This window comes from Heterocephalus glaber, unplaced genomic scaffold, assembly GCF_053883595.1.
Source record: "Heterocephalus glaber isolate CG9 unplaced genomic scaffold, H.glaber_assembly_v1.0 deba00000676, whole genome shotgun sequence".
NCBI lineage: Eukaryota > Metazoa > Chordata > Mammalia > Rodentia > Bathyergidae > Heterocephalus > Heterocephalus glaber.
The window spans coordinates 128,222-154,659 of NW_028258156.1; the positions used below are offsets into that span (position 1 = coordinate 128,222).

At 53.3% G+C, this 26,438-nt stretch overlaps 1 protein-coding gene and 1 pseudogene across 4 annotated transcripts in view; both read left to right on the top strand.

The window, feature by feature from the left end:
• Crhr2 (corticotropin releasing hormone receptor 2) overlaps positions 1-25,753 on the top strand; it is a 46,026-nt gene extending 20,273 nt beyond the window's left edge. For 2 of the 4 annotated variants that reach the window (XM_021254050.2, XM_004839472.3), the window contains 10 exons: positions 9,560-9,645; positions 10,615-10,724; positions 11,006-11,123; positions 12,857-13,010; positions 13,489-13,549; positions 14,942-15,014; positions 22,572-22,657; positions 22,866-23,001; positions 23,483-23,524; positions 24,758-25,753. In XM_021254050.2, coding sequence (XP_021109709.1) covers positions 9,560-9,645; positions 10,615-10,724; positions 11,006-11,123; positions 12,857-13,010; positions 13,489-13,549; positions 14,942-15,014; positions 22,572-22,657; positions 22,866-23,001; positions 23,483-23,524; positions 24,758-24,898 — 1,007 coding nt within the window. In that variant the 3' untranslated portion in view covers positions 24,899-25,753. The remainder of the gene's footprint in view (positions 1-9,559; positions 9,646-10,614; positions 10,725-11,005; positions 11,124-12,856; positions 13,011-13,488; positions 13,550-14,941; positions 15,015-22,571; positions 22,658-22,865; positions 23,002-23,482; positions 23,525-24,757) is intronic. The other 2 variants (XM_087206566.1, XM_087206567.1) reach the window with 1 other exon arrangement.
• Positions 18,701-22,387, top strand: LOC147829199 (RBPJ-interacting and tubulin-associated protein 1 pseudogene; annotated as a pseudogene).
• Positions 25,754-26,438: the final 685 nt, after the last annotated feature.

The following is a 26,438-nucleotide window of genomic DNA, read 5'->3' on the forward strand; positions in this document are numbered from 1 at the left end:
CTGGGATCTGAAGCCCTGAGGCCTTCCCTGGAGGACCTTCTCTGTCTCCATTTTGTGGACTCCAGTTCACACTTCCCTCTGGCAGTGCATCTGATGGGGAGGCATCACCCCGGGAAGCTGAGTCACACACACCAGCTTCACAAGGCAGCCTGGGAGGGCAGGATCTGGCATTTGGAATCTGCAGTGGGAGATGGTCTCTGCCTCTCCCTAGTGCTCCCAGAGCCCAGGTTCAAATCCTGGGATGCCCTTACAATCCTAGATGTCATAATGTAGTATAACCTGGGGCAAGTCCCAGCCCTTTCCTGGGCCTCAGTCGCCCATCTGCAGGGAAGAGAGAAGTGAGTAGCCCAGCAGAGGTTTGTTGGGTGGGAGGAGGCACATAAATTCCATCTCCCTCCCATCTACCCCATTCCATAGACTTCTCCAACCTACCTCTGTGAGCCTCCTCTATCTCCCTGTCTGTCTGTATGTGTGGTCTGTGTGTCTTTCCTGTCTCTGTCTCTGATTGGACCTTCTCTGTCTTTGTTTGTGTGCCTGTCTTCCTGTTTCTCTTAATCTCTGTCTCTGTGCCTTTGTCTTTATCTCCCTCCCCCTCTCCAACTCTGTCTCTCCCTCTCTCCCTCCCTTTATCTCTCCTTATCCCTTCTCCCTGGCCTTCATCCCTCCTGCCCTCCCTCTCCCTTTCCCAAGTCTGCTGTCTCCCCCTTGCCCCATCCCTCATTCTATCTGCCCTACTGGCGCCACCTCTTGCCTGTGCACATTGTATCTGTGGCTGCAAAGCAGGGCCCTGCTCCCTCCCTCCAGGACATGGCCCATTTTCCTCCTGCGGAATCATAGGTGAACTTGGGTCAGCCTTGCCTTCATGACCTCAGACTTTCACCATCCACTGCTGGGATCATCTGCGCCCATCTGCGCTGAGAATCTTCCAGGAGAGAGGAAGAGAGGACACCCTGCCTAGCCTCACCCCATTCTAGAAACATGCCAAAGAACTGGTTGTATTAAAATGGAAACCCATGTGCTGAGTGGTCTCTAGCCAGAGGGTCCTTGGATTGGGTCTGCCTGCTTAGGCAGGAATCTCCTTGTGAACCCCAAGGGAGAAAAAGTAACAAGAAAGTTTGAGCTCTGCCTTCAGGGAACCCCAGGCTACTTAAAGACCACAGTCAGAGATTGGCAAGAGGGCTTGGTGGGCACTGGGGTATTCTTGGGAGGCCTCCTGGGGTGGCTGGGTGACCTTGAAGGTCTTGGAGCAGAGAATGACAGTTTTTGAGGACTCACTCAGGGATGGGGCTATCAGCAGCAGGGAGAGTCCCTGTAAACCCTGCCTCCTGGTGGTGGAAGCAGAAGCTGTGAGTGCAGAAACTCAGGGCAGTGTTCTTCCTCCTTGGAAAGGAAGCTGGGAGAGAGGGAAGCTGGGGCATTCGTGGCCATCACAGAAGGTATGGCTGAGGGAGGAAGAGAGAGCAGAAGTTGTCCCTCTCTGGCTACACAGAGCAGCCCAGCTATGGGGCCTTCTGTGCTTGGCACCTAGCACTCCCCTTTCCCTCAATACAAGGGAGGAAAGGACTAACCCACAGAGTGAGATGCTTTCTGAGGCTTCCATGGCAAGCCTGAGCCCTGGAGGGCCTCTGCTGGTCTGGGAGCCCCTGGCTCATGCTCTGGCTTCTGTTCACCCTGTGTGCATGGGCCCTGGTGTCAGGGAAGCCTCACCTCTTGAGCTTCTTCCCCCTCCCTGGAGACCCTCCAGCCCCTTCACTGTCAGCTCAAACTCATCTTTTATTGGTGTGTTGAGCATGTTGCCCTTTTTCCCAGAAGGCGCCGAGGAGGTTAGAATCCAGCTTCTCGAGATGGGAAACACTGGAACCTGCCTTCCAGGGCTCCAGTTCTAGAGAGTGAGAGACAGATAGACTCTTCAAAAGAATTTTTTTTTTAAATTTGCTCTTGAAATAGTACAGTCAAGGCTGTCAGAGCACATGGGAGGGTGGCCTTGTTGTTGAACAGAGTCTTCAAAACTTGGGCCATTGATGTGCCAGATGTGGGAGTTGGGGCAGAGATGAAGAGGATTATGGAACCTTGAATGTCAGACCAAGGCATGGACTTAGATTCTGCTAGGCTGAGACAGCAGGCTGCTTGTCCATAGCCCCTTGGTACAGGACCGGAATGCTCTGGAAGGATTCTTCCTGATTTTTAGGCTGTAGCGTCTAAATCTAAATCCAAGGCTGTCTGAGACCTTCACCTGCCCCTCCCCTCTCCTCCTTTCTGCCCATTAGGTCAGAGTGCACAGCATCCTCCCGTCCATTCCCTGACAGGCTAGCAGCCACAGCAGAATCTAGAACCCTAAAGCTCTCCTGTAGGGGGATCTCCACCCCCAGGAACCCTCCGAGATCTCCCCAGAGGGCTTCTTCTACTTAGGTTATCTGGGCCCCAAGTGCAGTCATCTGGGTCCTGCTGACCACACACCTCAAACCAGGTGCCCCAGTCAGGCCTGCGGTGGAGACAGGAGGAGCCCAGGCCTGATTCTGGAGGGCTGGGTCTAATGCCAGCTTTTGCCACAACTCACTGAGTGACTGGCAGGCCCTCCTCAGTGTCTTATCTTAGTTTTCTTTCCTACGTGAAAAGGAGAGAGAATATACTGACATCATGGGCCTTGACAAGTTGGGGAGATGACACCACTTGGGGCTCCCTGTAGACAGCTAGGGAATTGTGTGCAAGGAGCCAGGAGCCTGGGGCCTGGAAGGAGGAGCAACCATGTACCTTGGGTCTGAGAAGGCCCCACCATGCCGAGGATGGCCATCCTCATTCTGGGGTGATGTGGCCAGCTGTTGCCTCTGAGAGCCCCACAACTCTCCAGCCTCCAGGTACTGTCTTAGTGAGAGGGCAGTCTGTCTACCTAGAATGAGAGGGTCTGGTCCCCAAAGGCATTGAGAGATGGTCAGCTCTTCAGCTCCCTGAAACGATGTGCTGATGTTGAGGGAGGACATGGGATTCTGCCAGTCAGAGATGTATCCTCCCTGCTGTACTTCATGGGAGTTGTAGCATGAGAGCTGATTCTAATGCTGCTCGTGTGGATGAGTGTCTCACCTCTGGGCAGGTTTTCTCTCTTTTTTGGGGCTTCAGTTTCTCTATGCTAGGTGGTCCCCCCCCAGACATTGCTCTGTTCCAGGGCAGCCTCTGACCCAAGGGTGCCCGGCTCCCATTCTCCTTCCTGCCTCCCTCTGCAGGCTGGCGTCATGGTGACAGGCCCATTGAGTGTTGCTAGGGTGCAGCAGGAAAGAGTAAGCTCCAGCAGAGGCTGGAGCATGGAGTGGAGCCTCCTCCTACAGGCTCCTCTCCTGGGGTAGCACACTGAGCTGGATTGTACTCATCCCCTTTGCTTGTCAGTGCACCCACCATGGTCTCCATTAAATGACTGAGTGTCCCTGTGACTCAGTTTCCCACCATCTCCTTTGAGTATGGACTGTTACCTCTCCATGCCTACTCAAGGTTGCCAGGGTATTGTGAGTGAAAAGTCCTATGAAAATAAGGAGCTGAGCACTTCTGAAGACCCCGAGTGGCCAATTTAAGCCCAAAGGCCAGTGTCCACATAACACAGCAGAAAGGAAACAAAAGTTCCCTGACCCTGGGTGTCACAGGCAGATGTCTCCAGAGAGGCACTCACATTCACCACTCACCATCTGGGTTTCCCAGTCTCTGAGCACAGAACAGTCTGGGACTGGATGAATGTGCCTAGCTGTCTGACCCCTTAGCACCAATACATTGCAATCCAATCAAGACAGAAATGAGCAAGGTGGGCCCCAGAGCCCCCATCCCAAGTAGCCTGCAGCACATCAGGGCCAGGCAGGAATGTCACCTCAGGGAGATGCACCAAATCTGAGAAGTCCAGGGGAATGTACCATTGGCACCATGACTGTGCCCCTAACCACCCCAGCTCAGCTGCACTTCCCCAGTGGCTCTTAGCAATTAGACATGACCCACAGCCCAGTCCAAGTAATGGTGGGCAGGCTGGGAGAAGAGATTAGCTGTGAGATTTTTCCCACAAAAGGAAAGAAAAGTGACTCAGAGTCAAGGTCAAGGATTTCCAAGCAAAGCACCAGGCCAGACAAGAAAGAAATGGCTGGATCTGGAGGAGTCCAGCTCCAGGCAGTGAAAGAGCCAAGGGTAAGGCTTTCTCTCCTGGCCACCTGGACTCCAAGTGGCCAGGACCCTGCAGAAGTGGCACAGCTGGCTGCATCTGCCAGAGTATAGCGCAGAGGAGGAGACCTCTCCCTGCCAGAGACACTACCCCCAGGGCGTCTCAGGGGAGAGAGCTCTTGTTCTTATCACCATCTTCCCCCTCTTAAATTCCTAGAGATGCCCACTGATTCCATTTCCAATGTGCTGCTTTTTTTTTTGTTAATAAGCAAGATTTTGGTACCTGGAATCTGTAGGGTTGTTTTATTTTGTTGGTTTTTGAGGTAAACTATGTAGTTTAAGCTGGCCTTGAATAAACTATATAGCCCAGGCTGGCCTTGAACTCATAAAAATTCTTCTGCCTCAGCCTCCTGAGTGCTGGTGGTATCTGTGGATGCTGCCCTCAGGTTTGCCTTTTAAGACTGACCCTCTCCTCAGTATAGGTTGGACTGCAGTGGCTGAGGTTTGGGCAGCAAGGCTGGCTTAGCAGAGGGGTGTGTGGAAGAGACCTAGATGCCTCCTGTGCATATGTGTGACTGTTTTGTTTTAGCCATGCAGCATGGTGGAGCCTGGGCACCCAAGGTAGCAGACTGTCTTCTTGGTCAGCCCTGAGCATTTTACCCTCACTGACTTCCCCAGTAACCTAAGCAACAGCATCAGCCTTGGTCCATCCTAAGGACCATGGATGCTAAGCTCTGTGCAGTGCTTAAGAAAGAGCCAGGGGGAAAAAAGAAGACAAGAAAGAGCCAGGGAAGACTGCCCTTGGGGACTCTGAGCCTGATAGTATAGAGGAAGGTAAGTTCCTACTCCAGGGAGCCTCTGGACTGGATGGGAAAGCATGGCTTCTTGGAGGGGGTCAACAAGAAAACAATCCCAGCCCAGATTGAGCCTGGAAGCTATTGGGGTAACTGGGGCTGATATGAGTCTTAAGGAAGATAGGAAGTAGCTTGACCTCTTAGAATTGAGCCCAGGGCAGTGGTGTGACAGCAAGGTGGGAGGGCACATTCTCGGGAGCTCTCCAAGGTGAGGTTGAGCTCTGCGGAGGTGGTGACGGGCAGGCCGCTTTGCTGTCCGTGGTGCTGAACGTTCTGAGCCCATGCCCTGGCCTCATTCCTTTGGTAAATACTGCTTTTTGCCCTCCCCACCTCTCTGCCATCATCTTCTTCTCATTTTCTTTCCAGATATCCGATAACCATATTGCTGCCCCCCCCACCAGAGCCTCACCCACTCCCTCGTGCCAACCTGCCTCTTGGGCTCTTTTGCCCGTAACTACACCCAGAAATGGTCCTTCACAGTCTGTTTCCCACGGTCCATGCCTTGCCAGTAAGATTATCAGAAATAGGGGTGCCAGTGTGGGGAGCATTTGAAAGTTATGTAGGGATGTTTGGAGTTGTCACGGTGGCTTGGGGTTTATTGGCATTTAGCAAAATGGGAGTCAAACAATTGACTCTACTGAGATGCCAATAGCTCCATTAGGAACCAACTGACATTATTTTTTTCTTAGAGGGGAAACTGAGGCCAAGAGGGAAGATACTTACCCATGGTCACCTAGCCAGCCACAGACAAAAATCTAGATTATAGGCTCCCATCTCCCAGCTAGGGTTCTGGACTACTCCAGGTGACTCCTTAAACCAGAAACTATTGGTGTCTGAGTGGAGAACAGTCGTGCTTCAGTCATTCTTGCCACAGGCCAGGGCCACTCTGGGGACAGGGACTAGGCTTCCTAAACCACAGAGCCTTGCAAAAGAAGACCCTGCCTGCATCAAACAAACCCTAATGCCCCCAGCAGGCCACAGTGCACACTATTGGCATCGATCCTCTGCAGGGGCACCTGTGTTGCTGTGGTAACGGGCACCTACCTCGCTGCATCCATCTCCACAGTTCTGGCCTGGCCACCTACCCTCAGGCTTTCCACGCCCATCCTCCTGTGGTTCCAGTGACAGGATGGGGGGCCTTGCTCGCTTCTGTCCAAAGCTGTGCCTGAGGCCTTGGCACCCGCATTAGCAGCAGTGCTTCCTCAAAGGACAGAAACGTCTGTCTTCAAGTTCTCCCGTGCCTCATCCCCAGATAGGGCTGGGGCCCTGGAGGGACACCCTTCCCATCCCCACATCCCACATCTCACACCCTAATGCCCGGAGCTCAGCAGATCTAAATGAGTTCAATTTAGCCTGTGTGGACTCACTGGCTGGCTCCTGTGGAGGGATGCAATGATCCGGTATGGTCTCTACCTGCTTCTCTGTCCCCAGGAAGCTCAAGTGCAGTAGCAAAGGATTAGAACCGAAGAGAAAAAGTCCATAATGAATTATGGCAAATGCTCTAGAATACATTTTTGTATTGCAGACTATGGATTGTGGGATAATAGTGGACTGTGAAATGAATTTAGCGGGTCATGACCAGTATTTGAATATGAAATGAAAAGAATACATTAGAATAGAATAGAGAGGAAAACATTATAGCTGTTGTCAAGATAAATTTTGCTTTATAAAACTGGATTCAAATATGGGTGGGTGAGAGCCGGGGATTTAGCTCAGTGGTTTCACCACCTGCTGCTCAAATGTAAGGACCTGAGTTCCATCCCAGGTACCAAAAGAAAAATGTGGGGGGTGTGCTAAAGTGTGTTACAAAAATATGTGTTAGTGTAGTTCAAGCTCAAAAATATGTGTAGTGAAATGTGAAGGCCTGTGGTCTAAAAGATGGGAATAAACAGAAGAAGGAAGTACTTAAAGAAAAAAAAGGGATTGCTTCAGACCTGGGGTGCTGGGCAAGGGCCCATAGAGGAGGTGGCATTTGAAGTGGGGTATAAAAGATAGGTAGGGGCCAGGGATTTAGCTCAGTGGTGCCACTGCCTGCCTCGCAAGTGCAAGGTCCTGAGTTCGATCCCTGGTACAGGAATGAATAAATAAATAAATAACAGATAGGTAGGAGTTTGTCTGTGAGCAGTGAGTGAGTGTGAGGAGGGTACTTCAAGGGATGGATCAGTGCAAAGCCAGGTATGTCCCAGGCCTTAGTGCAAACCTCAGCTGCCATGTGAAGTGGCAGCCGGGGGGCTGAGGAAGCTGGAGTTTATTCTCAAGAACAATAAAGAAGCCTTGATGACATTTAAGCAGGAAAAAGCATGGACCAGAAGAAGTAGGGAGGCAAGAAAGGAGGATGTTGTGCCAATTCAGGCAAGAAGACCCAGAGAGATGGGCAGAGGGAGCAGGTTCCAAAAAAAGCAGAGGAGACAGAATGCACAGAACTTGGCACTTCTGGGGCATCAATGTGAGGACAGAAAAGGTCCCCGTGGTAGCATCTCCATCCAGACTGCTCTCATCCACAAGTCCACCCTGTGGACAGAGTCACCATGAGAAATGAGCATTCTGAGCTCTGACCTCAGGGAGCCCCCATCTTATCAAAGATAGCAGACTCGCCCACATGGACCACTCAGAGCTGGCCAGAGTGCAGGGTGCCAGCCATCAGGACTGGGGGTGCTCAAGAAAACAGTGGAATGGAGCAATCAGAGAGGCCTTCCTGAAGGAAGTAGCCTAGTACTGAACTTGAGGAAACTGGATAACATCTATAAATATTTCCAAGAAGGCAATGTTTTCTACCCTTTGAGCCATAACCAGGACCAAGGTCTATTTTATACCACACAGACCTGCTCAGAGGGACTTTAAAGCCCTATCAGAAAGAGACTGTGCCTTTTGCAAAAGGACCTGCCCTCCAAGGAAATCTTTACTGCTTTATTCAGTGATGTCAGTGGCCTCACATGTTGAGGTAACCCCTCCCTCTCAGGAGCTCAAATGTCACTGAGGAAGACAGTTCCAGGCTTTAGATGCTCAAAGCCTACCTGGGAAAGTCAGGTTCCAGGGGCAGGGACAAGGGGCAGGTCTGTTTTTGAGGGTCAGAATCAGTGAGAGACCACATAGTCCCCAACAGACTTGCTGGACCCAGCCAGATGTGGCTCAGGCTGCTGGGCCCTGGAGGCAGGACTGGGCCAGTACCAACCCCGAACTTGAAAAATCTATGTACTCACAGCAGCAAATTAAAGAATAATTAAGCTAATAGAATCTCCCCCGTTGTTTTGCTCTTTGGCAAGTGTTCCTCAATGATTCCATTGCTTTTAACTCAACGGAAGTGGATTTTTAAGTAATTTAATTATTTTAGAACTTATTGTTTCCAAAAACAATCTAAGGTCCCCCCTCCAGCTCTGTGACTCTGCGCTCTGTGAGTGATTTGTTTTAATTAGCTTTATATTGTATATCTAACATAAGCCAACAAGAAGCTCCACAGCAACTGCCCACTAGCCAGAGGGCAGAACCTTGGCCCAAAGTTCCTCAACAATGGATCACTCTGAATCTGTAATCAAGTGGGGGAGGGGGGAGGCGGAAGGCATGCTGATGGGTCACAGAGGTGAGCCACCCCCTTCTCCGTGGGAGAGGCCTCCCAGCGGGGGTCGAGGGAGGGCATTCTGCAGGGAGTGGCTTCAGGGCTCGCCTTCACAGTAAGGGCTAGGATGGAGAGAAAGGCGAGCACACAGTTTTCAGTCTTCTCACATTTCCCTTTGATAAAACCTGTACTTTTGCACTCCAGCCATTGCTGCTCCAAAATACCTTCTCGAATGTCACATCCCAGCTTTGATACAGATGCTGGCTGTCAAGTAACTAAACACATCACATGATCTCCCGGGCAGCAGGAGCTCAAAGGCAGACACACAGTCCTGTGTCCCCAGGTTCCCCTCATCTCCCTTTGCCACAACTTGGCAGCCTAAAGGTCAAGAATATAAGACCTGGAGCCAGACCTGCTGGGCTGGAATCTTCTTGTCATCCTTGCATCCTTGGCAAGGGCTTAACCTTTTTTTTTTGGCCTTGGTTTCCTCCTCTGTAAAATGAGCAGCATCACCAGCCTCTCATAAGGCTGTCATAAGGATTGAGGAGGGGAAAAGACCCGGCACATGGAAACACATGTATACAGATAGTAGCTACTGTGAAAATGCAGCTGCTGATATTGGTGAAAAGAAGTGCAGAGCTCCTAACTGTAAAATGATTGAGGCAAGAATGGCAATTCTTTGTTGTGCTAAAAAGCAACAAATCTTCAGCCATAACTCAGTGCTCACAATTAGGTTCGGTTTTGTAGCACAAAGCAAAACAAAATGAAAGAAAATGTGCAAAGAGCTACTCAAAGATTCTACTAAAATAGATATTAACATATTCTTTAGCTAATATGTAAAATAAGCCTTTTGTGCAACTTTCACATAAATGACTTTCATGTAAACTTTCAGACATGCATTGTGTTTCCGGGCCCAGGGAAGCTAAGGAATGTGGACCTTATCCTTCAGGCACCAGGAAGCCAGAGAGGGTTCTTGAGGAGGGAAGTGAGTGACCTGACTCTTGGTGGTTGGCATCTTCTGTAGGGAACACCTACCGAGAATGCTTAGAGAACGGGACATGGGCCTCAAAGATCAACTACTCACAATGTGAGCCCATTTTGGATGACAAGGTGAGTAGCCCCACCGCCCCAACCCTGGTCCTTATACAGGTATTGGGACTCACGTTGGACACAGAGGATCCCAAGGATGACAAAGCCCATCCTACATCACCCCGCCATTCCTTTTGCACTTCCTGCCCTGCCACTGTGCCCCTGTTCTGTGCTCTGTGACACTGTGGTGGGAGTCGGGAAGGAGGGCAGGCAGTCCCACCTCCAGGACAGCTTGGGCTGATGGAGGACACAGCCAAGGGGGCATGGGACACAAAAAGAGTGCTCCCTAACACCTAAAGGCTGTGTTCCGCCAAGCCTCAGTTTCCCCATCTAGCACGCTGAATCTGAGACTCCTTTTGGAATCAAGTGCAGCCCCGAGGGCTGGGCCCGTGTGAAGTGGGGCCTGCTCCAGCTTTCTCTGCAACTGGAGTCTTTTGGCAATTTGTCTAGAGTCAGCAGCACTTGGTGATAACACAAAGTGAACTGACTTAGCTGGTCTGAGAAGCATCCTTCAAAGCTCTGCAGATGTGCCCTCCTCATAGCTACACCTGGGGCAGACCCCAGACTTCTCTCTGCCACTGCTCCTGAGGCGGGAGAGCAAGTTGGCCCACTCTACAGATATCAGAACTGAGGCCCAGCTCAGCCTCATTCTCAGTTGCTCAGCCAGCTCAGGTATGAGCAGAGCCTAAACCCATTGTTTAGATTTCTTTAGATTTCTATTTTTTCAAATCTGTGCCTATATCTCTGGGATATCTTAGAATGGACTACATCCAAATGTGCCCCCAAAATGCATATTGGGACAGCTGACCATGGCCATTTATAATGACTAGACCCACCAAGGCCCCCTGGGACAAGTTCTAGGAGCCAGGCATGGGGGTGGAGGGACACATAGGCCCCCGAAGTTAGGACACACAGGAATGGCCATGGCTGGAGTGCCCAGCCCCATGCTATGCCCACTGCCTCCATCTGCCATGTTTGTTATCCATCCAGCAGAGGAAGTATGACCTGCACTACCGCATTGCTCTTGTGGTCAACTACCTGGGCCACTGTGTTTCCATGGTGGCGCTGCTGGCCGCCTTCCTGCTTTTCCTGGCCTTGCGGTGAGTCTTCTCCTGCCCTGCTCTCTCTTGTCCCCATCTCTCCCAGGAATTCTCACCTCCCCCAAGTGCCCAGAACCAATGGACAGAGGAAGGTTAGGCCAGGTGCCCAGACACTGGCCACCATGGGGGTGGAGGGCTTAGCTTCCATGCAGCACCCCCTCCACCCTAGGCTAAGACTCTGACTGGCCCCTAGCCCAGCTGGACCCTAACCCCAGGCATGTTGGAGCTCTGACCCCAGGGGACCTGGCCCGGCTGACCTGGGCTCACCTGGCCTGTCCCAGAAGCATCCGCTGCCTGCGGAATGTGATCCACTGGAACCTGGTCACCACCTTCATCCTGCGAAACATCATGTGGTTCCTGCTGCAGCTCATTGACCATGAAGTGCACGAGAGCAACGAGGTCAGTGTGCCGGGTTGCTCCAGCTGGGCGGGGGACTCCCGGCTTGTGGCACAGGGGCTCTCTGCTTGATACTCAAGTGTAAACCAGACATGAGCTCGCTCCACCCCATGCATTGTTCCCCCAGGGCAGGGAGGCTGGGGCCCAGCTGCTTATGCCTGACAGGAGGCAGATTCACCCTGTCTTTCCCCATCTCATGAGGTCAAGCCCCTTAAGAAAGAGGGGCTGGCACTAACTTCTGTTGAGCTTTATCTCACTTCATGCCAATGAGACTGGTTAGGATGATGGTCCCCATTATACAGATATGGAAACTGAGGCTCAGAGGGCTTAAAAGCCAAGGTCACATGCTATAACTATGCTTCCATGAAATGAGCCTCCATGCCAAGTGGCCAAGTCATTGTCAAACTGTAGAATAGAATGGAATCAACACAGGTCTTTGGCACACCATTTTCTTTTCTTTCTTTCTTTCTTTCTTTCTTTTTTTTTTTTAGTACCAGGGATGGAACTCAGAACCTTGCACTTGCGAGGCAGGCATAGTGCCAATGAGCTAAATCCCAGGCCCTGGCATACCATTTTCTTGGCAAATTCTCCATCCATTTTCTTCTCTTGGCCTGAACCTGACCAGACATCTAGCCTGGTTTGACTCTTAAACTGGCCCTATGTCACAACCAAACAAGTACAGTCAGACATCGGATGCCTTCCAGGCCCAGTACTGGCTTGTACTGATGAGACATAGCATAGCTTGGGGAACAGGCAAATCTAGCAGGAGGGACCTTTAGCCTCCCATGTCAGCAGAACTTTCTAGAACCAAGGAGACAAACAGCCACATGGACCCAGGATCTGGGCTCAGACTATTGGGCAAAGCCACAGAGCAGCTGGCAGCTCAGTACAGGATTATCCAACAGGCCAGGGCACCAGAGCTGGACAGAGAAGTGGGTGCCCCAGGGCTCCCCAGACCCCCAGCTGGCTGACATCATAGCCTGCTACCTCCCCAGTTCCCAGCCATCCAACCTTGGCTCTGAGCTCCCTGGAGACAAATCCTGGGGGTGTTTGGGAAGCTCAGACCTGGAGTGCCATGGTTGGACCCTGGTTTTGCATGGCTTTGATCAGGTTCTTCCGTTTCCTGTATCCCAAGATAGGTGCTCAGGAAGGCCACCTTGCAGAGAGGGACAGAAACAGATCCTTCTGTGCTGGGGGAGGCAGACCATGCAGCAGCCCTGAGCACAGCTCATACTTGGCATATCTGTGCCATCTTTCCTCTCACTGCCCCAGCAAGGCTCAGAGAGGGCAGCAACTTCCCAGAGGCCAAGGAGCTAGCGAGGCCCCCTCCAGAGCCAGCAGTACCCACTCCACATCCCGAATCCGCACACCCGGAGGCCTTGAGGACCTCATCCTCATGTGACCATTTCACTCCCTTTGTTGTGGTTGAGTCTGGTTGAAAGCTCATATTCCGTTCCTTGTCCCAGCCTCTGCCTATAGAAAGCTCAAAACCAGTCTCCCTTTTCTTAAAAAGAGAAATTCAGAAGTATTCTAGAGAAGTTAAAACACTCTGGACCCAGGGGAGAATGCCACCTTACCTCCATCCCAGAGTGGGGGAGGATGAACCTCTCTGAGTGAGAGGCCGTGACCATACATGATAAATGCCCTTTGGAAGGCCCTGAGCCTCGCTGCCCTGCCTGGGGAACTGGCCTTCCCTGGGCCCCAAGAAGCTCCTGACACCCCTGCCCTGTGTGCAGGTGTGGTGCCGCTGCATCACCACCGTCTTCAACTACTTTGTGGTCACCAACTTCTTCTGGATGTTCGTGGAGGGCTGCTACCTGCACACGGCCATCGCCATGACCTACTCCACTGAGCGCCTGCGCAAGTGGATCTTCCTCTTCATTGGATGGTGTGAGGGTTCTGGGGTCTTGTGGGGGAGAGGCATGGCTGAGGTCATCTCCCTTCATCTTGGGTCTGAGAACCAGGCACAGCCTTTCCTGCTTCATCCAGAACAGCCCCAGGATGCAGCCACTTCCTCCATGCTGGCCAGGAAGGAGCTGAGAATCCCCCTAGAGGATTTTACACAGGCAGCACTCATCTGCCAGAGCAACTGAGCCAAGGCCCTTGCCTCCAGTGTCTAAAGAGAAAAGGGCTGGCTCTACTTCTGTCCCAAGCCCTCGAAAAATCGCACCTTCATCCCCTGCATGTGGAAGACAGCTGAGAGTGGAGCCAGGGGCCTGGGGACAGGGCATCCCTGGGTCATGGAAGGACTGCAGCTAGAAGGGCAGGAACACCATCCAGGCCCCATGTGGTCCCCTCCTCTGAGTCATACAAGAGGGCCCCTTTCCCACTGTCTGTCCCTTGCAGCCCACGTCTGTCCTTCTTTCAGGTGTCCCCTGCCCCATCATCGTCGCCTGGGTCATTGGCAAACTGTGTTATGAAGATGAAAAGTAAGTGGGGTGGCTGCACAGGGCAGTGGGATCCAGACAGGTCAGCCATGGGCTCCAGCTCCACCATGGGGTGGGAGCTGCAGCCAGCCCTAGACAGGTTCCTGATCCTGTTGTCCTTAGACTGACAGAAATATCCCCACATCCAGAAGGACTCACTGGTAAATCTTAAGGCAGTTTGGTTTGTTGAATTCAATTAGAAATCATGATTTCTTTAAGTGCTCCATGTGCAGGACCCTCTTGGCCTTTGGAATGTGCTCCTTCTTGGAGCTGGGTATGTCAGGTCTGGCCAAAGATACATGGAAGAGACTGGGGTGTTGGGCTTTCCATCTAGATGGTAGCTGAGGCTGGAGCTCACCCAGAGCTTGTTTTTGGACATTCCAGTGTCTGCCTGGGTGCAGTGTCCAGTTCCAGGGTGCTCCCTACAACAGAGGCTGGTATCCTGAGCCACAGGCCAGCCTAGGAGCAAACAGGAAGTCAGGTGCCAGATAGTGACAGAAGGGGGACTGGAGAACATAAGTCTCAGTGTGAGGATCTCCAAGGGCTTGCAGGGGCTGGAGAGACCAGATTGGATTCAAGGGGTGAGGCCAAGAACCGAGTCCTAATGTTGGACTTCCTTGGTGAGCAGTGAGCTTCCGGTCAAAGAAGGTGTTCAAGTAGAGACCAGAAGTTTGGGTGCTAAGAGGCAGTATTTCTTTTGGGGGCTGGTGTGCACTGGCTATGCAGGACACAGAGTTTCCAGACTCAGTGGACCCTCCCCGAGGTCCAGCCATTTCTGGCACAGCCAGACTGAAACTTGCCCCTGCTCTTCCTCTAGACCATTAAGCATCTCCCCATCTGGCATCCCTGGAGAGTAAATCAAGCTTCTGACAGACAGTGAGGTCAGCCAGGCAGCAGGCTCCCTTCAGTGGTTGCACACGGCTCAGTTCAAAGACTGGAAGATGCGGCCCAGGGTGAAGGAAGGCTCCACCTCCATATCTGCTCCCTTGTGCAGCTGAATGCCTAGCACACAGAGCAGCAAGTTTGAGCAGTGTAGGCACAGGTGGCAGGCCCTGGGCCAGTGTGAAGAAGCCCAGCTCTCCCTTTGTTCCTGTACCTCCTGTATTCCCAGCCCTGCCCAGAAATCTTTGTGGGGCAGGAAGCTGAGGAGGAGCCCCCAGACCTCCCCTTAATCCTGCTGGGAAACCAGACAGACCCACCATGTGGAGGAAAGCACAGCCCAGGGCCCAGCCAGGGCAGCGAGCAGGACTGGGGCTGCCCAGCCTGGCATACTAGAAAGGGCAGCCCTGGAGATCGTGCTCAGAAAGGGACAAGCCAGAGGGCACTGGTGCCACTTTGGGAGTAGTCCCCCAAGCTCAGCTCAGCAGGCCACCCACAGCCACCTCATCTTTGCAGGTGCTGGTTTGGCAAGGAGCCCGGCAACCTGGTGGACTACATCTACCAAGGCCCCATCATCCTCGTGCTCCTGGTAGGTCCTCTGCGGGGACTGGCATGGCTGGGGGACCAGGAGGACAACAGAGACCCTGGAAAGATGTGGTCTAGGAAGACCCCCACATTCACTCTGTGTTCTGCCCCCATATCCGACACACAGCTCCTCTCTTCCCAGCACGCCCAACTCGCCCTTCCTCAGTCTCTGTACCCTGTGCGTCTCTGGACATCAGGTTCTTCCAGTGGATGGAGAAAGGGTCTAACAGGTGGATTTCTAGTGCCTTCCCCGGTCTGATCTGTACCAGGTGCCCTTGCCAGGTACAGCGCTGAGGCAGCCAGGTGAGCAGGCAGCTGGAGGCAAGGGAAGGATGTGTGGGCTTCTGCTCAGCCCAAACTTGAGCTCCTCTCAGCCCCCAGCAACCCCCTCCTGGGCTCGCCCCCACCCGCAGCCTGGGGCGGCAGAATCCCGAATGCAGGAATGCAGCGTAATGAGCAATTGTTCCCCGTTCAGCTCCCCGCCCTTTGCTGAGTGTATTCAAATCTAAGGTATAACTGCCAGCACGTCTTTAAACCACAACGAGCTTTAATTAAGATAGAACTTAAGTAGAGGCCACATTCAACAAAAAGAACCCATTATATATCATACATTAAAAAAAAAAAATACAAAAAAGCCCCATACAAAATTGGCATTTACGTAAGACTTATTTCAGGCTCGGGTATGTACCAGCTTCCTTAAAGGGCCACCATGCCTTCTGGGAAACTCTGTGCACACAGCAGCTGCCTAGTGAGGCTGGCTCTTGTCTACCATGGAGACAACTACTGTTTATCTCTTCCATTTCCTTGCTCCCATCCTTTCTGTGACTTCTGGGATTCACTAGGTCCTATCTTGGGAGTGTTCTTGGTGCATGTGAGCAGATGATGACTGGGAAGGGTTCTCACCAACTGCCTGAAATTCATTGTCAGGACTTTGCTCCCTTCTGAAGCAGGAGCCATTCTTGTCAGCAGTGAGTGGGGGAGGACTGTCCTTGGACTCCCAGCTGCAGTGAGTCACTGGCCCTCAGTGTGAATGGAAACCCCATAAGATCCATTCCCTCCCTGCCAGCTGCCAGAGCCAATCAATGGTAGGAGGATAGGGATTTTGCTGAGCCTGGGACCCAGCCAAGAAATGGTGGCCTGGATGGGGACCAACAAAGCAGGGGTGTTCATTGCTGTAAAGATGTGGGGCCAGTCATGAGGAAGCAACAAGAAAAGGGGAAAAGAGCGGGGCATCAGGGGCCTCAACACCCCCCACCCCGACCCCCGCTTTCTCGTGTGCACCCTGTTCTCTGGCTCTGTGACCATCTTCCCTTTGGAGCCAGCTGCCTGCCCCAACTGAGGCTTCCAGATTCCAAGCTGAGCACTTCCCCAAGCCCTCTTTTTCCTTCCAATCCTTCATCCTCGAGACAAAAGAAGTCAGGATTACAGGTGAAGAAACAGATAAACCGGCTTGCCCAGGGTCACCAGTCCCAGCCGGTAGCCCTGAGCTCAGGACAGATCTCTTGTCTTGTCACCACCACCTGCCTGCTGTCCTCTTGGTTGGAGATATTGTTGGCATGCCTACCTCTCCTGCCCTCCCCAGCTGTTTCTGCTGCTAAGAGACGCTCACTTATTTCTGGGTTCTGGGAAGTCAGTCGAGTGGCAGAGTTTGCAGGAAGCCTGGCTCCTGGCTGTTGTCATGGGAAAAATGACATTCATTAGGCCAGCCTGAGACTGAGAGCCCTCCATGAGTATGTAACCGTGTGCCGACCTTCAAGGCAAGCTCTGGTCATTCCCACCAGACAGCTGAGGAAGCAGAGCTCAGAGAAGTTAAGCAACTTACCTAAAGCCACACAAATGCTATGAAACAGTCAGAATTTGGGCCAGGAGACCAAGACTTAGTGCGACTCATTTGTTTGAGAGGTGGTCCAGGAACACATAGCAAGGGGTTTGGAGAAGACAGGGAAGGGAAGAAACCAATAGAGGGAGACGATGAGTAGGTTAGCACCAGGATACTCAGGATCCATCTCACCGTAACCCCCTGAGGAAACATGTACACAGGTCTTAGAATTGTCCCTTTGAAGATGGGGAAGTTGGCCTGCTAACCCTGACCCACCATGCCTCCTCAATGGGGTTGTCCCCAAAACACTAAACCCCCTACATCCCAGGCCACCCTGTTCTCATTCTGAGCTAGCTTCTGTGACACCAGAGAGAGAGTCTCAGGTTGGGCGCTGTCCCCTGCATGTGGATGTAGGGCCAGAGGAGCCAGGCTGGACACCTGCTGTAGGGTGTGGCCATCAGGTCTGTCTGGAGAAGCCTGGGCTCTGTATTCCAGGGATGGTGGCTCCTAGCTCAGTGTGTCTCCCGGGGATATCTTAGCTGCCCCAGTTTCAGAGGCCGACCTGTGGACCCAGCCTGGCCCTGGGGATCTGCGCTTGTCTCCAGCACCCAGATGCCTTGCTGTGCACATTCTGGGTCCTGAGCATGATGAGCCGCAAGTGAGGAGGTGTGTTATCTGGCTTTCTTCATGTCCCAGCTAGATCCCTGCACTCAGGATTTGGGCCTTTGAGGCTTCACTTCCCTAGAAAATGGTAATAGAAGGGAAAACTTGAGGTGTCCAGTGAGGACCAGCCTCCCAGGGGCTTTGAGGCAGACTAGCCAGGCTGCAGGGCACCCTCACTCCATCTTGAGGGGCTCCCTAGCAATAAGTCAGCAGGCTCAACTATCTGGGTGGAACAGGTAGGCATGTTGCCAATGGTGCGATTCACATCTCGGTGCACGTGTCATGCAGGGAGCCGAAGGCTGGGCCAGGTGGGGAGGAGGGTCTGAGACAGAGCAGGGCTTCTGGAAGCCTGCTCCAGGCCAGGACATGACAGAGCAGAGGACATGCTCAGGACTGGGACCTCGCCCATCCTGGGCTTCCACACAGCGGGAAGCCACATAGGGAGAAATAAGCCAAGGAACTTGGTCTTCCTTCCTTCCTTCCTTCCTTCCTTCCTTCCTTCCTTCCTTCCTACCGTCCTTTATTCCTTGCTTATTCCTTCCCTCCCTCCTCCTCCCTCCCTCACTCCTTGCCTCTTCACGTACATAAACAGTGAAGAAACATTTGGGAGCATGGAGTGGGGACACCCTGTGCGCACTGTGATTTAGCAAGTGTCCCACCCTCCAGCAGGTCTCAGGTGGTGGAGCACTGGAGGGTAAGAACCTGGGAGCTGGGCCTTGGGAGGTTGTGGGCAAAGGGAGTGCTATGGGGCATCATGGAACAAGCAATGGGTGGCGCCCCTTGCAGTTTGTGGTGTGATCCTGAAGGAACTCTTTTCCTTCTTGGTGCCTTAATTTCCCACCTGTAACACAGGGACCCTTCGCTGCCTCGCATGTCATGTGAGGACTAGTAGGCTGGGGACACCTGCTGCTTGCCAGGGGCTCAGGACCACATGCTGATGGCTCTGCTGAAAACCACCCATCCTGGAGCCTGGCCTGGCTGGTTCCTTCTGTCTGGCCTGTGTTTCCTCACCCCTGCAGAAGCAGCTGTGATGTGGGGGTTAGAAGAAGGCTGCTGACGGCCAGCTGCCTCAGTGAGTCCTGACATCATCCCTTGCTAACTCTGTGGCATGGGCAAGTCACATAGCCTACTGATCCTCAGTTTGTGCATCTGTGATATGGAATTAATGATCATACCCACTTGTAAAAGTGATTACATGAGGAATAGTCATGCAGTATGTGGAGCAGCACCTGGAATGGTGTAAGCACTGGGTCCATGCAGGTAAGCATGAGGCCCCCACAGGCCCATCCTGATGCAGGAGCGTAGGGGCTGAAATCTCCACACACCCAGTCACAAGATCCCACGGTAGCCTATTGCCCTGGCTAGGCCCACCACCCACCCTCACAGGATCTCACGGGGACAAAGCTGCTTCCCTCATGAAATCAAAGCATCACTGGGGCTAAGCCACCAAGGTCAAAATGTCAGGAGAGATGGTAGCTGGTGCAAGGAAGACCTTATCAGGAAAGCTCCTTCAGGGCGCTGGCATCACCTGCACTGCAACCCCCTCACGGGCAGCAGCCCCAGAGCCCATGCTGAGAACATCCTAGGTAGGATGGGAGGGCGTGTCACAGCAGGAGGTAGATTTGCCTGGTTTGGTTTCCAACATCTCCCTGGGCTTGCCCCTCCCTCCTGCCTCGTGCCCCCCCCCCCCAGCATCACCTAAGCCACACTGGTCACCATGCAGGGGCTGGGCTCTTTCACACCAGGATGGTTTCATTTGTGGCCTTGACTCTGCCTAAAGCACACTCCCCCACCTGCTAGCATGGCCTCATCTTCAATTCTTACCTTTTGTGCCATCTCCCAAGGCCTTTCTGGAACCCTAAGAAACATGCCATTCCTCCCCACACCTGCCCTTCCCCAGCTAGGCCCTCTGAACTAGGGACCATGTCTGCCTGTCCACTTCCCTATCTGTGTTACCCAGTGCAGAGCCTGGCAGGTGGTGAGTTGATTCATTGAATGAAAGAATAATTAAATAAAGCTAGAAACCAGGCTGAACCAAGCAGGGTACACGAGCCAGTGGTCACTTAAGAACTAGGATGGTTTGGTTTTGGAGACAAGGAAGAAGGAGTCTCAGAGCGGAGAACAAAGGGCTCAGCATGGGCTGGGGTGGCCAGAGGGCTTCCTGGAGAGAGAAGAAGGTGTCTGCGATGAGCTGCTTCAGATGGTGTAAAGGAGGAGGCTGGAACACAGCCTCACAGTAAGAATGCCTTTCAAGCTTCACAGTCCCAGGCTGAGGTGGGCCAGGGGAAGTTTCACTAAATGCCTCCTGATGTGAGGAGAGAGGTGATGTGCTGTCCCCCAGATGCTGCACACTAGACCCTGCCCCGGTCCTGCTCGGCATAAGGATAAGAGTCAATATCAAAGGATGCTTAAAGGCCACCTATTTGGATGGATGAATGGATGGATGGATGGATGGATGGATGGATGGATAAAATAGTGGATGAATAATTGAATGAACTAGTTAGTGGGTGGAAGGTTAGATGGATAAAAGAGTGGGTAGAAATTCAGTGAATTGGCTAGTGAGTTGAATAATATTTAATGCAAGGAAATGTGGCAAAGATGAGAATATATTTTGATTCCAACAGTCTACTCTCAGAGAGTCAGGAAGGATCAGAAAAGGCCAGGTACTCGGTATTACATAGAACTGACCCATGTGTTAAGGTGACCTATGTGTTAAGGTGACTTGTGCCCCTTGATCATCGGGAATATGCCAGAAACCCAGGAGCTAGGTTATGTGAGCCTTGTAAGAAAGCAGGCAGCAGGCCATTGGCAGCCTCATCAAAGGTTCCCCCCAAACCCCACAACCCCTGCCCCTGTGCTCACCAGGTCACAGCCCTTGCCTGAGCCACCCTCCAGCCTGGGGGTCACCCAGGGTCAAAGTCTCATGATGTCTGCCTATGTCCCCCACTTCATCATGGGATCTGGAACTTACAGAAAGCCCAGGCCAGGTTCAGAAGGAATAAGTTTTCTAGACAGAGAATTGGAAGGGTGTGTGTGTGTTTGGCTGTCAGCCTGCAGACATCACTGGGCTAACAGGGGTCTCCGTCTTGCCTGTGAGAACTTTGAGAAGAGTCCCCTTGTGAGGTCAGGCCAGTACAGAGTCCCATTCCAGTCTACCTGCACACAGAGGCAGGTGAGGAGAAACTCAGGCACACTCATCTACCAGACTGACACACAGACACATACAGAACAGACTCACAGGCCCACAGCGGAGTGGACAGTAGGGCAGCACACAGCCACAGGGACCAGCCAACAGACAAACAGAGCCTCCAGGCCACAGAGGCCCACATGAGTCAGGAAGCTGACTCAGGAATCAAGTGGGCTGGGGGCCAGAGGCTGGGGGAGGCTCAGAATGAAGTAAAAGAGGTCCTCCCAGGAGCCTTGAGCCTTGGGCTGCCCATTCATCTTCCCTCCTGTGAATGTCTCCAGAGGCTGTGGAGCTCCTGGGTGTGGGCTGGGTGGTGAGAAATTAATCACTCCTTTAGCAGAGGAGTTATTAATCACTCCATCTGGCCAGTGCATCCCCAGGGCAGGGCTGAAAAGACCTCAGTCCAACGTGTGTCAGGGAGAATGCAAAAGCCCAGCACCCATCATTAAGGCCCTGGTGCCCTGGCTGGGTCCCAGCATGGCGCAGGGTCCCCAGACCTGCCAGGCTGCAAATCAGAGCCTTGATGCACTATGAGCCATGGGTTCCTGTGCACACCTCCCCATCACCACCCTGGCTCAGACCCGGGCAGAAGGAGAAGCAGGCAAGGGGCGTTGATTGTTGTGTTTGACACCTACCAGCCAAGATACTCAGCTTTATAGGTGTTACCTACATATATGACTGAACCTTTTGAAGCCTCAGACTTGTGATCCAAAAAATGGATATAATCAATGCTATTTCACAGGGTCTGTGGAGGGTATTAAATGAGGCAATGCTTGTAAAACTCTGTGCATGAGGGAGCCCCAGAGGCAGGGCCTGGCGAGCAGAACACACTGGCTGACACCCTGGACCATGGCTGGCTGTCGGTGGGGTTCAGGCTCCACCTTCAGCACCACCACCGGGTCAAGGCCAGGGCACCTTGTGTGGATGAAACTGTTTGGCAGCCCTGTGGGCACCTGGCTCATCCCACCAGATTTGGACCCACCCTGGGTGCAGAAGACTAGCAGAACCAGAGGAGTGGGGGCCAGGGAATCCCAAGCATTTCCCGCCAAGGGGTGCTGTGAGACCAACCCTTCGAGAAATAGCATCCCAACCCTCATACCAAAGAATAACAAATACAGCCTGATTAGCCACACTCTAGCTTACTGTGGCTCCTGACCCAACAGTGCCAGCTGGGAGGCCCCTAGGATGGCAAAGAGGGATGCTGAGAAGTTCTGTGCCCTCTTCTGGATGCTGCCAGCTGTCCCTAGGGGCAGCCATTGTCCCTGCCCCAGGGAGAGCCCACTGCAAGCCAGCCAGCCAGTTCCTTCAAGACAGAGCCCAGGGTGGCGGCAGACTCCAAAGCTGTCAAGAGACAAATCAAATGCCCCATGCTCTCCTTCTCCTACCTACACGAACATCTCCAACACTGGCCACCCAGTCACCTATGCCCCCCACCCCTTCCACAACAGGGGTGACCTTCCAGAGCCCCTGGTGACTCCCAGGGAAGTAATGATGATCAAGATACACTATGGAAATGTACCAGTTTCTCAAGATGAATGTAACAATGTATGATGAACATACACTAATAAAAAAGGGGGGACCCTGTGACTGAGAGGGGAGGGGCTTAGACAGAGCTCTACTCAGCGCAGAGGCTGGGACTTTGAGGTGTCCCCAGAAGAGCAGCCTCTTGCTCTCACCACTCGTCTTAGAGGCTCTTTCTTCCCTTGGGGCTGAGGGTAGAGAGCAGGCCCTGGAGACAAGGGGCATCTCCCTGTCCTGGCTGTGGGGGGGGGCAGGGGCCGGGGGACTGGGCAGGTGCTGGGTGACAGGTGTATGACTGGGAGGTGGGGCTCCTCTCAGTTCATCCCGCACTCAAGGTCTTTCCTTTTTCCCTCTCTGCCTCTTCCTTTCAGATCAATTTTGTGTTTCTGTTCAACATTGTCAGGATCCTAATGACAAAATTACGAGCATCCACCACGTCTGAGACAATCCAGTACAGGTACATGAACCCTGGGTGCCTCGTCCCCTGCAGGGAAGAAAATGAGGGATCACCTGGGCCACCCCCTGCCACCAGGCAGAGCCATGCGAGTCCTGACCCAGGCAGCTCACTCAGGCTCCCAGAGGAAGCCCACCGGATCCCCCTCCTTCCGCCTCGGGGTCTGCCTGCAGTGTGAGCTCAGATGTGTCACTGCCCTCTTGCCCCCCAGAAAGGCGGTGAAGGCCACCCTGGTCCTCCTGCCCCTGCTGGGCATCACCTACATGCTCTTCTTTGTCAACCCTGGTGAGGATGACCTGTCGCAGATCGTGTTCATCTATTTCAACTCCTTCCTGCAGTCTTTCCAGGTAGGCCCCCTGCAGAGGGCATCCCTGACCCTGAAGTGCAGGCACCTGACCAGTGCATGGGGTTCAGTTACACACACACTGAGATACAAGAGCATTCACAGGCTCACTCGGAACCTGACCTGGCCCCAGAGGGGTCCCTGGGCTGAGCCCTGTCACCCCCACCCCAGGGCTCAGACATCCCAACACTTCTGATGAGTCAAGTTGGCTGCAATCCTGCTTCCTGCCCCTGGACAGGCCATAAAACTGAATAGGTTGGGATCCTGCTTTAGGCTGATGGTAGGTGGGGACCACAGTGCCCTCACTCAGAGGATCCCTGTGTAACTGCACCCCTGGGCTGCAGCCATGAGTTCTGAACTCTATGGGTCATATGGGTCTGTGGCCATGGGTCATTATGGCTCCTCCCGCACACGGTTTCTCACCCCACCCTCCATATATAGAGGCTCCTCCACTGGTCCCTGATGGCTCCCTCCTTGCTTTCTAGGGTTTCTTTGTGTCTGTCTTCTACTGTTTCTTCAATGGAGAGGTACGAGGCCGGGCCCTCGGGATGGCGTGGGCTCTAGGGGTTCTCAGACGCCAGCCTTCTGGGAAAGCCTGGTCCCTGGCTGGGCTCAGCCCTGCCCTGGAGGAAGGAATGGAGGCTTAAGAAACCGCCCAGCTTTAGGGGACCTGGACTCCTCCAGCAGGGCCTGGAGGTAGATTAGAAGACCCATCACAAGGCCAGAACTAATAGGCCAGTGCCCCATGCATGCCTGGAAGAGCTGGTGAGTAGAGTGCCCAGGTTGCAGGCCCTGGGGCAGAGAGACACCAGAGCAGAGGTGGTGACAGGAGGAAGCCTCCAGAAAGAGGTGCCATGCAGGTCTTTATGGACTCAGAGCACCACAGGAAAGAGCAAACGGGGCAGCGCGGGGCGGGGGGTACCTCCAGGTCGAGGCAGCAGTAGAAGCCTGGTCAATTAAGGAAGCCCAGGATCCTGGCGCAGTGGATACAGGGAGATGCACTGCCAGCCAATGGGGGGTGAGAACCATGGTGGGCTCTGCAACAAAGAGCAGACACAGCCCTGGGCCTGAGCACTTCAGGCACCCCAGAGGAACGCAGTGCCCTGTGGAGCCACTTGGCCGGCAATGGCATAGGGCAGGTACAGGCAGGGTCCCTGTTGACTGTGCTAGGCCTGGATGCCGAGTCCAGTAGGGAACACTGGCTCTGCTGGCTGGAGGGTAGGGATGGGAGGTGCCGCTGAAGCCAACAACAGCATATGTTTTGGGAACATTAATGGCTAGGATGCAGAAATGGACCACTTTACAGAATTCTTCCCGTATAACACACGGAGAACAGCTCTAAGTATGGAAGTGAATAGAGCTTTCCCTCTCAGGAAGTACATGATGTGGGAGCGAAGGTGGTCCTGGGGTGTGGGAGAAGGTCCTTCCAGAGGAGGCCACACTTCCAGCACGGCCCCAATAGGGATAAAGGGGCCGGTTTACAAAGCCACCGGTCCCACTATCAAAGATAGTGACGCTATCTTTGAGGTGACAGAGTGCCCCCAAGGAAACTGGAAAATTCACAAGGACAATGGGAAGCATTGGGGGGGGGGTGTCAGGCTTCTGCAGAGGGATGAGAAAGGGACTCCCCTGGAGAAGCTGCAGAGAGGGGCAACAGGGTCAGGGGAAGGCCTCAGTGTGGGAACTGCCCCTGGCCTCCCTGAACAGCCTCCCAGGGGAGAGGGGCAGCCCTGGGTGACTGAGCCTCTCCATCCCCACAGGTGCGCTCAGCCGCGAGAAAGAGGTGGCACCGCTGGCAGGACCATCATTCCCTCAGAGTGCCTGTGGCCCGGGCCATGTCCATCCCCACATCACCCACGAGGATCAGCTTCCACAGCATCAAGCAGACAGCGGCTGTGTGACCGCTGGGCCACTCAGCTGCCCATGACTCCACCACAGGGGCAGCTCCCCACCGTCCTCCTCTTTCTCCCTTCTTATTGCACAGCCCCAGGGACACAGGAGAAGGGAGAGGAGCGTCCAGCCCTCCTCCCTGGCAGAAAAGCAGCTGTGCAAGAGGAAGAGGGCTCTGAGGGATGCAGGGCCTGCTGTGGCCGAAAGTCTCCATGCAAGAAGGAGCAGAGGAGGGTCACCATGGAACTCCCAAGAAGAGCAGGGAAGATGTCTTTAGGCACTTGCCCACCCCAGCCTCTCTGAATAGATCTTCACTGTCGCCCCACTCACTGATGAAGAAGGCCAGGGAAGAGGCCTACCCAAGTCACATGGCTCATTGCTGCAGTCCCAGTGCCCACAGCCCCGTGGCAGTTTACCCTGCTCCCTGTTTTTTGCCTCCACACTCAAGGGTGCTCTCTGCCGCTGGGACGTCAAGGGTTTTCCAGCTGGCTTCATCTGAGGGTCTGGCAACCAGAGAAGCCTCCCTTGCGCCCTCCATGACTGGCTGTCCCTCCCCTCTCCCCAGCCATCTCCTCCTTGGGGCTTCAGCCAGGATGCTGCTTCCTCCCTGGGGACCTCTTCTCAGCCCAGTGTTCAGACTGGGCACTTGGAAGAGGCAGATAAGGAGAAAGAGGCAGCCAGCAAAGCCACACCCGTAGGCCAACCAGATACACAGCACAGAAAAACTGGGGAGCAAAAGTATGGGGGTAGGAGGGAGGAGTGGTGGGGATACTGGCTTTGGTGATGAGAACAAATCCCCCAGTTCCTTGTGCGCCTGGGTGTCAGCCTCCCCTGTGCTATCTGTGAAATAAACCATGCCTCAGGAATTGGCCTCCCCTCGGGTCACGTGACCAGGATTTGAGTGGTGTGGGCCAAAGATGGGAGCTAGGTCTGCAGGCCACAGCCATGTCTCCCCTCTGTAGTGGACACTGGCCCTGGCTGGGGTGGACCTTCCTCTCTAACCTGTGGAGTTTGGAGTCACCATGCTCAGAGCACCCACGCATCCCTTTATCTCTCCTCAGGCTAAAACCCACCCCCAGCCCCAAAGGCAGTTGACTGACTCAGCATGGAAGAAGTGTGCAGCTCAGCCTGCAAAGCAGACCTGTCCCAGTGGCCAAAGCCCCAGACTCTGCAGGGACAGACAGACAAAGCTTCTCAGGCTATTTCTGGTTTATTTTCCATCCCCGTCCCCCTCAAGGAAGGTAACCAGAATCTAGAGAGAAGCCACTAGGCCATTAGTTTGAAAATGGGCTTTTGCTCTAGATACCCCCATAAAAATAAACTTTGAAAAATTATGTATCCCACCCTGCACATTCTTAACTTGGTATTTAATAAGGTTTTAACAGTGCAAAGGATGTGATCTCTAGCATTTGGTAAATATTTACATTTTAAAATAAAACTGCCATAATACTTTAAAATATATCATATGGAATCTAAACACTGCAGTGATTTAATACTCCGCCTCATCTAGCTAAAAAGTACATGAACCAGCTCTTTATTAACAAGTGGAAA